General features: G+C 39.4%; 1 protein-coding gene across 1 annotated transcript in view; it reads right to left on the bottom strand.

Annotated features, from left to right (window-relative positions):
• Positions 1–2,047: 2,047 nt before the first annotated feature.
• The window catches only part of LOC140234848 (kelch-like protein 8), a 36,505-nt gene continuing 23,648 nt past the window's right edge, over positions 2,048–14,904 (bottom strand). The window contains exons 4-9 of the mRNA XM_072314894.1: positions 10,704–10,847; positions 8,355–8,469; positions 7,356–7,540; positions 4,893–5,036; positions 3,946–4,147; positions 2,048–2,877 (exon numbers count right to left, since the gene is read on the bottom strand). Of these exons, the coding sequence (XP_072170995.1) occupies positions 2,760–2,877; positions 3,946–4,147; positions 4,893–5,036; positions 7,356–7,540; positions 8,355–8,469; positions 10,704–10,847 (908 nt within the window). The 3' untranslated portion in view covers positions 2,048–2,759. The remainder of the gene's footprint in view (positions 2,878–3,945; positions 4,148–4,892; positions 5,037–7,355; positions 7,541–8,354; positions 8,470–10,703; positions 10,848–14,904) is intronic.

Raw genomic sequence — 14,904 nt, 5'->3', positions numbered from 1 at the left:
TCTTTGCATCATAAAAATCATCTCATTAAGATTCTTGTTGAAATGTCAAAACTTTCTTCAGAAAGTACACCTGTCATATTGAGATTGGCTGGAATATGACACACAGGAAGGTCAAAGTTCATGGAATGCTTTGCATTTCTTACCTTCTCAGAGAGACGTGGTGCACATGTATGGCGGGCGAGGGGAGTCAAAATTAGTACAACTATGCAACTATACAGCCATGGAATGGATGTCAGGTTTTAGCCAATCAGAACGCAAGAAACCGTACAACTATGCAACTGTGCAACTATGCAACTGTGCAACTGTACAGCCCTAGAATGCCTGTATGGTTGTCACTCGCACGGGCCGAAGTGCCATTAACCGAACAACCATACGTCCCTGCATCCCATTACTGAACGCCTGTCGGGTTTTAGCCAATCAGGACGCGAAAAACCCAACAGACATACATGCATGGATGTGGGAATGGCTGTAGGGTTTTAGGACACCAGAATGCAATAAACTCGACAGATATACACGCATGTATAATTTCATTCTCTCGAAGCACCTCCCTGAGTATACGTCCACAGCTGCCTTAGGGGGCAGGTCATGAACCCTTGATGTGGAAAGGAATGGAGACCATTGCACCAACGGTACAATAAATCTGTCAGGGGATTTCAGTGGTTAGCAGAGCCCCAAGGCTAATTACGTGCAGAGGGAAAGGCTGAATGGTTAAAACCCCAACAGCCGTCCCTCACTAATGCATGTATGTATGTCTGTCGAATTTATTGTATTTTGGTGTGCTAAAACCCTACAGTCTTTCCCACACCCATGCATGTATGTCCGTCGGGTTTTTTCACGTCCTGATTGGCTAAAACCCGACAGGCGTTCATGCATGTAGGGATGCATGGTTGTTCGGTTAATGGCACTTCGGCCCGTACGAGTGAAAACCATACAGGCATTCTAGGGCTGTACAGTTGCATAGTTGTATAGTTGCACGGTTGCATAGTTGTACGGTTTCTTGCGTTCTCATTGGTTAAAACCTGACATCCATTCCATGGCTGAATAGTTGTATGGTTGTGTTGAATTTCGTCACTCCAGGCCCGTCATACACATGAGTGCTACAGTGTAAGCTTTGACACAGTTTGTTGCAACATTCAATTCAAAATTGGGTGAAAACTTGGAGGGTTACAACCCGTTCCCGAATAAATGTACTGATCATTGCAAAGACTTGATGGTGGTGAGTAAATACCGCTAAAAGCCTTGTAGTAAGCATGAGACTATGCCATTTGTGTGAGCATTTGTGTGTGTGTGAACCGTCACGCAAATATCACGTAATCTCTTCTGCCAGAAGTGCTGATAAACTTAACTTTCTCCCAGTACTGTACACATGGGAAGGTTCCAAGCATGAATTGATTACATAATCACAGTCCAGTTTCTGGAAAAGAATTTGTTCTTTTGAGGAAAATATTGTCACCAAATTTTTCTGTATCTTCAGGATGCTAATCTGCCTGGCCTACGTATTGTTCACTATCAAATGGAAATATGTGTTATTATTTCCTGCATTAACCTTTCAATTGCTTACCCATAACTAAGTGAACAGACACAAGTATAGGCAACAGATGTACATGGATACACTATGTGATGTGATTTGGTTAGATTGAAATGAGGCACTTGGATGTATTCTATGCATGTCACAACGCAGCAAGTTGTCTTTTTCATTGGTCGAGGACAGAATACTTTGATTGATGATGTAATTTACTGACACTCTCCATGAGCATGATCCATCCATTTAAACAATATCCTCAACTTAATGCATACTGTTGTATGAGCAGGCTCAGTTAACATTGTGAAAATGTCAGAGGGATAGCTTTCATCCACTGGCATTTATCTTTACCTAGTGATGTCAGTTCAAAAAGAAAAGAGCACATCATGATCCACACACCCATTGAGACTGACCTGGGCAATGACTGTGTGCTGCTTGCAAGTTTATGGTGTCAACACCCTAATATCATCCTATTAGGAACACTGTTAACACCCTTATCAACTAAGAATTGATGAGTTGTTTCCTTTCCACCAAAAGACAAGTTAAACATATTTCAGATCTATTCCAGAAGCATAAAGTGCACAACAACCTTTCACAGGTAACTCCTCAGAAGATCATGGAGAAATATGGAAATGTATTCTCCTGGTACCAATCTTCCTGACAGCCTCTTTGCCATTATAAAGTTTCTTGTGACCAATGCTAAGATTTCTGCTGACACAAACAACACTCCAAAAAAAGAAGTGTGATACTGCTGAGGTTTCAAGCTGATTTCTGCACATTTGCCATAACCATCAGAGCAGTTAAATGTATTTGTAGTGAATAACCCCTGAAAATTGTGGAATTGTTACCATCAGCTGGTACATTATATTACTGGTCATTATACTTAACAGTTTTCCTCACTCTGAAACTGTTATTGAATCACTTTTTCTTTCTTTACTTAAAACCAAATTGAAGCCTGGTGTTAACTCAAAGTTATTAACTAGCGTATTAAAATATTAAAGAGTTGTGTTATCGATTAATATTTCAAAACATCTGAGACTCCAGTATGGATGACCTTGTCCCTGGGATACTGAAACTGGCATAAACCATCTTAGCTCCTCTTGGAAACGATCTGCACAGTCCATCTGGTGCATCAGTACGAATAAGGCACATCATCCAATTTGGTCCCATTTCAACACAAAATCTGTGAAGACATTGCATAGCGAACATTGAATGAGTCTTTCTCTATGCCAGGCTGTCAGACGCAGCTGACCATGTTCGTTCGGACGACCTCCTTCAGGGAAGAGACCTGGCAGGGACACACGGCGACCCCTGCCCCGGCCCGGCACATGGCAATGTCGCACACGCTCGACCAGCTGCAAGCAAAGCATAGCAAACACATAATGAAACAATTATCCTTTTGTAATTGTTTGCAAAAAGGATGAGCATTTAATTGACATGCTGTTTTAAAATTTATTCAATATAGCTAAAGCAGTTGCTGTGGAGTTCTGACTGAAATAGAGCACTCATACACTTTACAAAAGCATCGCTGTTTATGCATTTCTTCATCTGTTACTTCTCTTTTCATCCAAAAAATTCTTATTCTGGTTCGAAGATACTCCTAGGTGTAGAGCTGTGTCTGCCAACAGTTTGCAGGCTGTTATATCAGTCACTAAATATGAACCACATGATTATCAATATCGTTTGCCCATCCCCAAGATTATTGTGTGTGACACAGAACAAATTATTAGGATTGCACCATGCTCTTTGTGAGAAGTGAAGCAGGATACTTCCTGTGCATGAGATGTGGGGTGCATTTGTTGTCTCACTTCTGGCATAGAATTAAGGTTTCCGAACGACCTTCAGGCAGATTTTTTACAGACGCTAAATGCAAAGCTGTTTTGATTATGGGGCTGGAAACGCCTTTCTGAAACACTGAAAAGAATTTGGGTGAGAAATGTGTTTCCGTAGAGATGATAAATGCTAAGCCGTTTTGAAACATGTTTATAGCTTGGGCCTACCCATACCAACTACATGACCTCTGCTCCCCGGGTCAAACGGTGCAATGGAGCTGCGCAGTGACGAGGCCTTCCTCACAACTCACAATAGAGACGATAAATGCAACAACTCAAGAAACGTGATCCGAAAGGCCTTTGCAAACATGTTTTGTTTCCTAGTAGGTATGGCAACGTGCTTTAAACATGGGAAAGATGATATACGCAGCCATGGACGTTTCATACACAGGATATTTTTCTTTTCATTCATATTTTATCTTTTCAAAACAGAGTGTTTTGTTTTTGAGCAGACAGGACAAGGTAACACACAATATTGTCTCAGCTGATCTACCTGAACTCATAAACAGTGATTGTTCCATACGAGACAAAACATCCTGTGATATGTCTGAACTGAGAAAGCATGATAAGAATGAAAACTGAAGACTTTACCTGTCGGTTTCAGGGTCGTAGCACTCCACCGAAGTGAGATAGTTGGAGCCGTTGTGACCTCCAACGGCGTAGATCTTCCCCCCTAGAACAGCCACGCCTACGCCGCCCCGGCTGGAAGACATGGGCTTCATGCAGGTCCACTTGTCCTTCTCAGGGTTGTACCGCTCCACGGTACTCAGGGGAGAGCTGTGGTCGAAACCGCCTTGGGAATGCAAGAGAGGACAAAACCGTGTCTAACGTTACTTTCCTACTTTGTGAATGGGTTGTCATCATCTGCAGAACTCTGACACCTTAAACAGGAGTTCTACTGTTGATTTGTTGTTGTTGATTGTTGTTGTTATTGTTGTTGTTGTTGTCATTGTTTTTTGTGGGTTTTTTTTTCATTGTAAGAGTCATTCAAGAACTGATTGATTGCCATTTGTGATTAACTGATTTCTAAATTGTAATTAGCAATCAAACATGAACAATTCACAGGATATTTTAAAACCGTCGAGAACGAGTCCCGAGTATACTCGGGCAAGTGTCTATGGGAAATGCGTGTTGTAGCAAAATCAGTCCATCCTCAATGGCTCAAAATATAAAATTGCCTTCAATGAGTATGACAAGGAAAAAAAAATAAACTTTTCAGTGGACAAAGAACTTCAAACATTATGTACAATGATGCGAAGAAATATAATTTGGCACAAGCCTATCATAAATGTTAAAACCTCTGTTCCTCATATTCCTAAATAAAGGGGTTAGTACCATAAATTTGCTGCATTCTGCAAGCAGCATGCACTTGAATGTCTTACTTTGAAATTGCGAAAAGTTCTCTTTGGGTCATCGTTGGTTGTCAATAAAAAGATATTTTTTTGTACATCCAACAATGTATTCAATTGAGAGGTCAACTGATATATCATATTACCTTTTTGATTCACTGTTCAAGTATTGAATAGAGAGGTGCTTACCTATGGCGTACAGGTATCCATTATGGACCGCCGCCCCACCCCCTGCCCTCCTTGTCTGCATGGGTGCAATGACGGTCCACTTGTCCAGGTGGGGGTCGTAGCGCTCACAGGAGTTGAGGGTGCAGGAGCCATCGTTACCTCCGACTAGCAAACGCAAATGGGATCAGTGGAAGAAAAACAGAAACATGTCAATCACATGGCTGCCAACATTAACATATCACACTGCGGGAGGTTCCATGGAGCAAGCAGGGATATATTATGTGCATTGTGCATATTAGTACGCAAAATTAATGCCCAAATCAGGAGGACTTTTATGTTTTCTTATCAAGGCATAAAGAACTATATCGGTTTCATGAAACCTTCAATAGAATCGGGGAGATTCTACAGTTCCGAACTCGCAATTATGTTATCTAATCCTTAATTTTGCAATTTGTATTCCATGCTTTATAGCAGTACAAGGGGTACCACATCAGGAGAGAGAGAGAGAGAGAAGGAAAGGAGGGTAGAGAGAGGGAAATGCGTGAGTGTTGACAAAAATTTCAATATCAGCACACACAGAAGATGATAGACCGACGTATCAGTACTACCAGCAAAATTGATTACATGGCCAGCAATTGTCCTCTCTACAAGGCATGGCAGTTGCTATCAATTTCAGTTTTCAAAGAAACCCTACAGACAACAATTAAGTTACCCAGGGTACCGAAACTACATAATATCCATTACTCATCCTCTTCAATTCTTTGTCATCCAAGCTATCCTACCCGTTTAAAGAAGAAGTGATAAATACAACAAACAGCTATATAGAATTTCATCTAAATAATGAATGTTATATGATTACCTTTGTCTTGTAGGCGCCTTTTTGTGCTTAAATACTTTACGACACTTATATGTAAAGGATCAGTTACATACCCTGGGGGTAAAATAGCTTACCAGGCATGATATGCATGGCTATCATAGACTGAGACCAAATGATGAGAAAATGATAATGACCAACTTTTTTTTTAGTTTGCAGAAAATTAAAAGAAGTAAAACCCTGGGATGCTGTTTTGGAGAGACTGAGCATTACTGCTTCTGAGCAAAGAAGTTTAATTACAAGGAAAAAAAAATATGTTTAGGGGGACTGCCAAGGTATGACAGTCTTTTGTTCATCTATCGTTTCTTTAACCCATTGAGGATGGACTAATTTTTGCTACATCACGCATTTCCCATAGACACCTACCCGAGTATACTCGGGCCTCGTCCTCAACTAAATAACACTTGTGACAGAAATATCAGTAACATGGCTATGATCTCTTTCTTACATAATAAAAACAAGAAACAATTAATGGTGTTAAAGGGATTTAATGAGTGTATTTATAAATCCATGTGCAAATTTTGTTTGCTTGTGCTTTTCAATAACAAGCGTATGTTCAACGTTTATCACTTTAGTTGAATTGCTAGATCATCGGGTTCACTGTATTAATAATAGCTAGGCATACAACCCAGCAAAAGCTTGCACATGTGTTTTCTCTTTTGTGCCGTTTGTAAGACTTTTTTAGATGAAAATAGTTGTGATACACCGTGTATATTGTTCATGAGTAGCATATCTGTCATATTACAAAAACAGAGTCCTTGTCCAGTAGTACCCTTCACTGCCTTTCTGATTCTCCACTCTGTCTGTTATAACACAACCACAAAGTTTCTTTCTGGAAACTTCTGGAACAAAGGGTGCGTTTGAGTGCGCTAAAGCGAACCAAAGTGAACTGAACCAAAGCCTACCAAACTGTACTGAGCCAGATTTGGAGCATTCAAGCCCTCTGTGGAGAAGCATACCTTATGATTTATTTGTAGAGAGTGTCACACATTTTGTAGCAAGAGGGTCATTCACCTACGTGTAGTGTGCTTAAACTACTTACAGATGTCCCGAACAAAGAGAATTAACTCTACATTATGATGTATGTGCATGATAAGCGCATTCTCACATGCGAACTTTTGGTACGCTTTTGGTACCCTTTTGGAGCACATCGGGAAGTGGTCCATTTTTGACTTGCTTCAGTTCGGTAAGGTACTCTTCAGGAGCATTCGAGAGCTCCTCTGGTGCGGGATTGGTGTGGTTTGGCTCATTTAGGAGAGCACTTGAACGCACTCAAAGTCATCTGCACCAACTCTCAGCATCTAATACATATAGTTCAGCTATGAGTAAACAAATGGCTTTCTCACATCTTCTTCTCTTCAAGTTTTCTTTCCCATTTTCGTCTTTCATATTTGCCAAAACCACCTACAAAGACCCTATAACCCCTCCTTCACACAATTCTTGTAGAATGTAGAATACAGGGAGTTGCCTCCTTCAAAACAGCCTGCAATGAGTCAGGATTCAGTCTTCAATGTAATACATTGTAGATTTGTGAATCATGTACTATGCACAAAAGCTCATCAAACTTGGAAGGAAAGAGCAAGAAATGATTCCACATGAGCCTACGGTACCTGCATAAATGAGTCCATTGAGAACTGCCACTGCAACACCTCCTCTCGCACAGTTCATGGGCGCGGCAGAACTCCACGTGGTTGTGCTGTGGTCATAGCGCTCGACATCATTGAAGCAGACATTATCGTCAAGTCCCCCGATGGCATATATTGGCGAACCGAGTTGCGTGACACCGAGTCCTCTCCTGATGATTGAAAGCCATAATAAGAACTGCAATATACATGTGTGTATCAACAAATAGATATGGAGAGAGCATGAGTACTGAGATTAACAACGAAACAGTAATACTACGTTTGTTATTCGGCCCATAAATTTGCATGGTTAACAAAGTACACACAAGCAATCTACAGTGTGCACTGATGTTGTATCATGACACTGTAAAGATGATATTTGCAGTGAAACTATGGAAAACCACAGACTTCTATTTCAAATTTTCAAGTTCTTGCTGATGATCACGGCAATATGCGGGCTAAAAAAAAATACATGTCCTGTACATCATTACATGTCTCTAAATGCAATTTTAACAAAATACATAACTTCCTTCACTGCTCCATGTCACAAAGTTTCTCAGAACAGAGGCTGGAAGTGTAGAGAGCTAAAACATTGACTTAGAATACTGCTACCGGAATGATGAAAGTATATTTCTATTTTCTATGAAGCAATGACAATTTAATCTCCATCATTGTGCATCAATATCTCTATCATTGTGCATCAATACACAAAACTGCATCATATCATTGTGCATCACTCTCAAGAAGAGGCAAGCAAATGAGACATTTGATATGGTAAAAATTTCCATTTTTTTTCTCTCTTTTCATTGTTTCTTCAAAACTGGCAGTCAGTCAAGATAGAGGTAGCAAGACACAATCGTTTCTTGATTCAATGAAATATTAGCCCCGTCAGATCATCATTAAATCAATGAGTGCCGGGCTATGTATTCACATTCCCACGCAATGTCACATACACGTATCTATTGTTTTGCAGATCATTGAACCCACCTTGGCCTTTTCATGGATGGAAGATGAACCCACTTGTTTGCATGAGGCTCAAACTTTTCTACACTGTTGAGGTGCTCCCTCCCATCAAATCCGCCGACGGCAAATATATGGCCTTCTGCATAAGGGAAGCAAAAACCCAAACACAAAGAGAACAATCAACTACTGAAAAAGTGATAAAGAGCAAATATACCAATGATACAGATGATTTCTTGCAGGCATTACCCTCCAATACAAGCATCCTGGTGGGGGAGGGGCATATCATTGTCAAGTACTGGTGGTATACTCATGTATCAATTACTGCTTTGGCAAATATTGCAATCCATGCCTTCTTTATTGGAATATACATATGCAGAGTTAGAGAATATACAGGTTCACAGAGATACCAATGATAAATCATGCCATCCATCATTAATAAAGATCATTGTCCTCTAAATTAGCAGTTCAAAAACTCTACTAAAGTTGTTTTAAGATGGCATATATATACCAGAGAGCTTCGTCATTCCCCTATGAACAGTTCTGAATGCAGACAAACACTAGATAGCAAAGGAGTGTAGCTTAAACTGATGTTATATACTGTCAGCATAAATCAAATGTTGTGATACATCTATTCCATGTTGTTACTTGCAATAATGAACCATTTTCTTGTTGGCACCTCCCGTATTGGTTCGCAAATAACAGCTTTTGCTATTGTACAGTATGAAAGATGTATCTGGCACAAAGCATATTAGGCATACACACAAGATAGAAAATTACTCCACTGCCTGAAAAAATGATGATTTCCCACAGAGTTGTTTCATGGTACATGATTTTCACACTAGCTAATGATTTAAGTTTCAGTTATTTTCATATCCACTGAGAGAATACTAAGTTCATCACCCAGATTTTTTAAGCTAACAATGTATTTACAATTTTCTTTTCAAATTTCATAAGTGAGGAAAGACAAAACTACAAATACACATCCACTAGTATGCACACACTGTTCCCATAATACTTGCCTTTTCTTGAAAATAATTCACTTAATATGCAATTGTACTGTGCAAAAGCAAACAATAATTAATTCATGGGAGGGTTCAAAAGTAGGCTATTAAACCGAATGGTTATCACTATTTGTGGTACACATGTTAATTACATCTCAAAACTGGAATTCAGATACTTTTCTGGGAAGCATTCATGGCATATACACGTATGGTATAGATCTGGGTTTGTTCAAATTCACACAAGTGGAACATCAATCATACACTGTATGATGACCGTCTATTTGTCACCTTATTGAACACCAGCACACATACAATTTGTATGTCTCATGCTGGAAAAAAAAAATGACTTACAAAACTTATGCCAGTTTGAACAAGAAAAATTAATGACTGAAGAAATAGTCATGTCTGATGAATTAGACAGAGAGGAACTTAGCCTTGGTTACTTTTAGCAGGGGTAAACTTCAGAACTTACATACTAGCTACAGTAAGAAGGGTTCCTTTCCATATTTCATTTCACTCTCACGTTGTATATGAAAGCCATCTACATCCCATCATACCGCAAGCTTGTCATTTTTTGGCCTATCAGCTTCCATTTATGATATTCATAAAGATGTGCACAGTCAGAGTTGGCGACAACCTGCACAAACAGGGACATGGGAGGTCATGGAAATGTTATGAACCCGGAGTACCAATTTTAAACAAAGAGAGCTGCCCACGATATAAGCATACAACTTGAAACTGTTCCAACGCTTTTCAGCAGTGGCACAGATGGTATTCAACAGAGTCATTCCACGTAGAAGACAGAATGGGAGATATAAAAAGAAACTGTACAACAAAGGCACAATATCATCCGTATTCATTGCCAACGACAACTAAACTGTGAATGACTTGTCACCTAGCCTTGACTCTGTATGAACAAAATATTGACAATTCAATACCATTTTCCCCTTTATTCCTTCCTACACACTGAACTCTGTATAAACCCACTGTGAACACAGCCGTGACTTCCGTGAGGAGCTAAAAGTAGATGTGTGGTGTGTTTGTTTTTCTTTCTATTTCAATCATTGCACCCTGTATGCAGGTGTGACATGACACTTGGAGAAGTAGAATCATATTCCTCCTTCCTTATCCGATCATAATTCCGACATATAGATTTCCTCAAGGATATGACAGCCCAGCTACCGGTAAATCTGGCAATGACAAACCGTGCATTCGCCATGGGCTCTCACTGACATCGTGCATGCTACCAATATAAACATTCAGATACAAGTGGAATGATGAAGACTTAAAAGCTCCCGATTTGTGAAGCAGCACAGAACCCCTGCGTGCAAGGAGAGCATCCATGAATTTGAACACGGAGACGCTGACTTACCGCTGGTTGCCGTGACACCAACATGCCGACGCTTCGTGCTCATCTCTGTTACAGGTATCCAGCGATTGTTACGGAGATCGTAGCACTCGCTGGACTTGAAGGGATCTCCTGATGCACCGCGACCTCCAACAACAAACAGAACACCTAGGGAAGAGACCGAATTCAGATATCTACCATTATATATAATCCCAAACAAATACAGTTGTCATGTAACTTGCTTTATAGATATATTTGATCATGAAGCAACTTGGAATTAAATACTCCTAGTCTGAAACAACAAAAACACACAATAACTGATAAATCATATAAATGACATTGTCAATACTTTGAAAAATGAACAAGCTACATACAATTCCTGTAGTGTTGGCTAAAATTTCAGCACATGCTAAAAATCAATGTTGTCTGAAAATTTGCTGATTTACTTTCAATTTTGTATTTTTGAGTAGCCTTGGAATACAAAGTACTTGTGGTCTTGACCATGTCATCAAATCTTCTGACCATGATGAAGGCTAATGGCGTCAGCTGTTTCCAAACAATTTCAACTTCCAAATGCTCACAAAAATACTACCATACACGTGTAGGCCTATGTACATATCACAGAAATATTCTGTGACCTTTCAAATTCTATTCTTGTGTGCACTCCACTTTGAACTGCTTGTCTAAAAATTGTTTTAAAAAATTCAAACTCATCCAAGGGAATTTGAGATGAAGTTTGACGCATATAAATTAACAGTGTAACGTTGCTAAAGGGGGGGGGGGGGTTAGGAGGAATGATTGAGGGGGCAGAGGAGATGATAGAAAAGAAAGAAGCTGAGACTTGTGTAAAAGTCTTTCAATAGTCTGGGGAAAAAACACGGCTTGTTAGCAGACAACTTATACCTTCCTTCTTCTCAGATCTTATGCACTTCCTGTTTTTAACCAAATGCAATATGATTTTCACTTCCTTTCAATTTATGAGGATTTTATAGTCAAAATCAAGTTGAAACACATGGGGTCATGTTTGTCATTCATCTGCATATCCCATGTCTGCCAAGAGTCACATTTCAGACATTTGGAAATCTGTGGTCGCAAACTGAAGGGGAGAAGCTGCATCAATGCGGATCTGCCGTTTTACAGTTTGCAAACACCAAGAAATCACTGACAGATGATAATTCACCTGAAATTGGCAATAACAGACCTGAGGTTAAAACCACATGTGGGAACAATGGATTTATGTATTTTGATGTGCTTCAACTTCCCTCTGGTTTTTATCACCCTTTTTTTTGGGGGGGGGGGATGGGGGATGAGAAAATGACGACAACAAAAAATATGACTTTGAAGAAAATCACTACACTTCCTGTGCTCCTTACATACTGACTGTCATTTCCTGAAGAAAAAAAAAAAAATTTGGATGGATGCTTTGCACAAGGCATAAACACTGCTGGGCGATAAATCAACGACAAATGCTTCTCCCTCCTCACAAGCAGGTCATTCCCAAGTGACCCCCAATCAACACATGTTCAGGAGAAAGTGACCCGGGGGACCATCTAGAACATAAAACATTTCCTGAAGACATCCCCTTTCTCATATCATCTGCGTCATTTTGCTGCTAGAGCATACAATGCTGGCTCGCAACAGCATGAAATGACACCTTACTTGAGTGTGCACTGCACTAGAAAGCCTAAAGTGTTGCAGCACCACAATCCTGGAGCAGTCTCCCCCCCCCCCCCCAATATCCAATCAGCAGTTAACAAAGAACAATGAAAAAAAAAGCTGCTGAAAACTTTATTTGTTCCAAAAGTAAAACTTTCTTATACATATTGTAGCTCCGACTTATTCCACTGCTAGTGATCTAACAAGTTCAAAGTCATTGTTTGTTTGTTTTATTATGTTTTCTATCTTTTGTTTTTATTAGTAAATACTGTTGATCTCTTGTATTTTGTTGAATTTGATCAAGCACTTTCGCCCGAATTCACGAAGGTGGTACAAATGAAACCATGGTTTAAACCATGGACAAAAACCATGGAGCACCAAGTGTCGCACGGAATATTTCATTACGAAATTGGTCATTTCATCGACAAAATGACCGTTTCGTTAACGAAATTATCATTTCATGGACGAAATGTTAATTTAATTACAAAATGTTGTCATTTCGTTACAAAATAATCATTTCATCGACGAAATGACCAATTTCGTAACGAAATATTCCATGCGACACTTGGTGCTCCATGGTTTTTGTCCATGGTTTAAACCATGGTTTCATTTGTACCACCTTCGTGAATTCGGGCCTTTGAGTCTGTACAGAAAAGGCGCTATATACACGTAAATATTGGCTATTATTAAAGTGATACCAAATTGGTTGATTTTTTTATTTTCTAAATTTCTAATAGATTACAGGAAAAGAGCTTAAAAAACAACAGTGGGGATTTTGTTGACAGTTGCTGTTCCTGCCACTGTTGATGTTGGTTGCGTTTTTGTTTTGTTTTTTCCTAACTTGGGAAGATGTGTTCTTTACCAAATGGCAAACATACATTTCAGACATCTACATCTGTATTTACAAGTAATTTGGAGATCACACACTTAAGGAAGCAGTGAGGCAAGAGAGAAAATACTGTAAAATGAGAAATGTTCGCGTGCATTTTAATTTTGCGAATTTCGCGAGCGCCAAGATTCGCGAAATTAAAATGCACGCGAAATTTCTTATCTACGCTATATGCATTGAACGCAAGAGGCAATTCGCGAAAATTTCTTGCCACGAAAAAGGCCGTCAGCTCCAATTCGCGAAAATTTCATGCCGCGAATATATCATGTTTTACAGTATGTTCGAAAGCCAGACAAAAGACAACATGAATTTTTGCCTACTCCATAGCATAAACAGGGAATGCGTGCACAGACAAGCACACAAACACAAGATCTCATTAACATGTCTGCAAGAAACCAGATGTAGAAAGTTTTCCCAGGGAATGACTTGGCTTGATGAGTGACCTATCTGCCCTGTGCCACCACAGACATGCATCCACCAAAAGTATGACTGTGTGCACAAATGTACACTGCCATGAACAAGAAAGAGTTTTCGTTCATGCACTCAAATCTAAATTACTGAGAATATATTTACGAGTTATAGGAGAAAGCTCAAATTATCAACCACTGAAGAAAAAAAAATGTTTTTGGTATTAAAAGTGGGCAGTCTCGTGTATACCTTCTTTTGCTTGCATTTGTTTGTTGTTGTTGGTTCATATGGTGCTTACTCCTGTGTGTGGCCTACAACCATAGAACAGAAAATTGATAATACTCCTGCTAGAACCTTGGATATATTATTGTATCTTTATACGGTTGTATATATGAATTTTTATGAAGTGATGATAAGCAGCAAAATGCAGGGTGTATTGCTGGTCATAAAGTATGACCAAGGAGTTCATGAAGCCCCTTGTTATGACCATCAATCTCAACTAATAGTCCATGACCACGCAGAGGTATAAAACAAAACATTTCTGTGGAACTTGGCCTACACTAGGCCTTGTCTACCTGTTTAGTTTTTTACTGTCCCATAACTTTAAGTTCAGCCATTAATTTCAATGCCACCATAGAAGATTGCACAAGTACATGTATAAACTCGTTCAGGCACAGAAAAAATAGTTCATGCTCTTACATGTATATCGTCCAGACTTGACTTTGGTAATGTATTCCTATTTCAGCTACCACAATCTCAACTTTCATGGTTACAAAAATTGCAAAATTAAGCAGCTCATACTGTTACCCTTACCAGAAGAAATACTCACATTACCCTGTTTTGTCCTCGTTGCATTGGTTACCCGTTGAATCTCGCGTTGTATTTAAATCATTACTGTTTGTTTTTCATTGCATACACAGATCTGCCCCAGAGTACATTTTATAATTCTCCGAGATGTTTAAGATCATCCGATTGTAGATTGCTTGTTGTTCCAAAAACAAAGAAATCATGGGGGGATCGGTCATTTGCACATACTGGACCTTACCTGTGGAATAAGTTGCCTCAAGCTATCCGTTACATTTCGAATGTTGACTCCTTTAAAGTTGCCCTCAAGACTCATTTGTACGTAACCGTTTTCCAGTAGAATTGTATGTTATGATTTTTTTTTTTCGTCATCATTATTGTGTCATTCATTTTTTCGTCATCATTATTGTGTCATTCATTTTCATGTGTATGTTTGTGTAATACTCACCTTTTCTACTGCGCCTTGAG

Source organism: Diadema setosum, chromosome 11, assembly GCF_964275005.1.
Source record: "Diadema setosum chromosome 11, eeDiaSeto1, whole genome shotgun sequence".
NCBI classification, from domain to species: Eukaryota; Metazoa; Echinodermata; class Echinoidea; order Diadematoida; family Diadematidae; genus Diadema; species Diadema setosum.
This window is presented reverse-complemented; position numbering and strand designations above follow the sequence as displayed.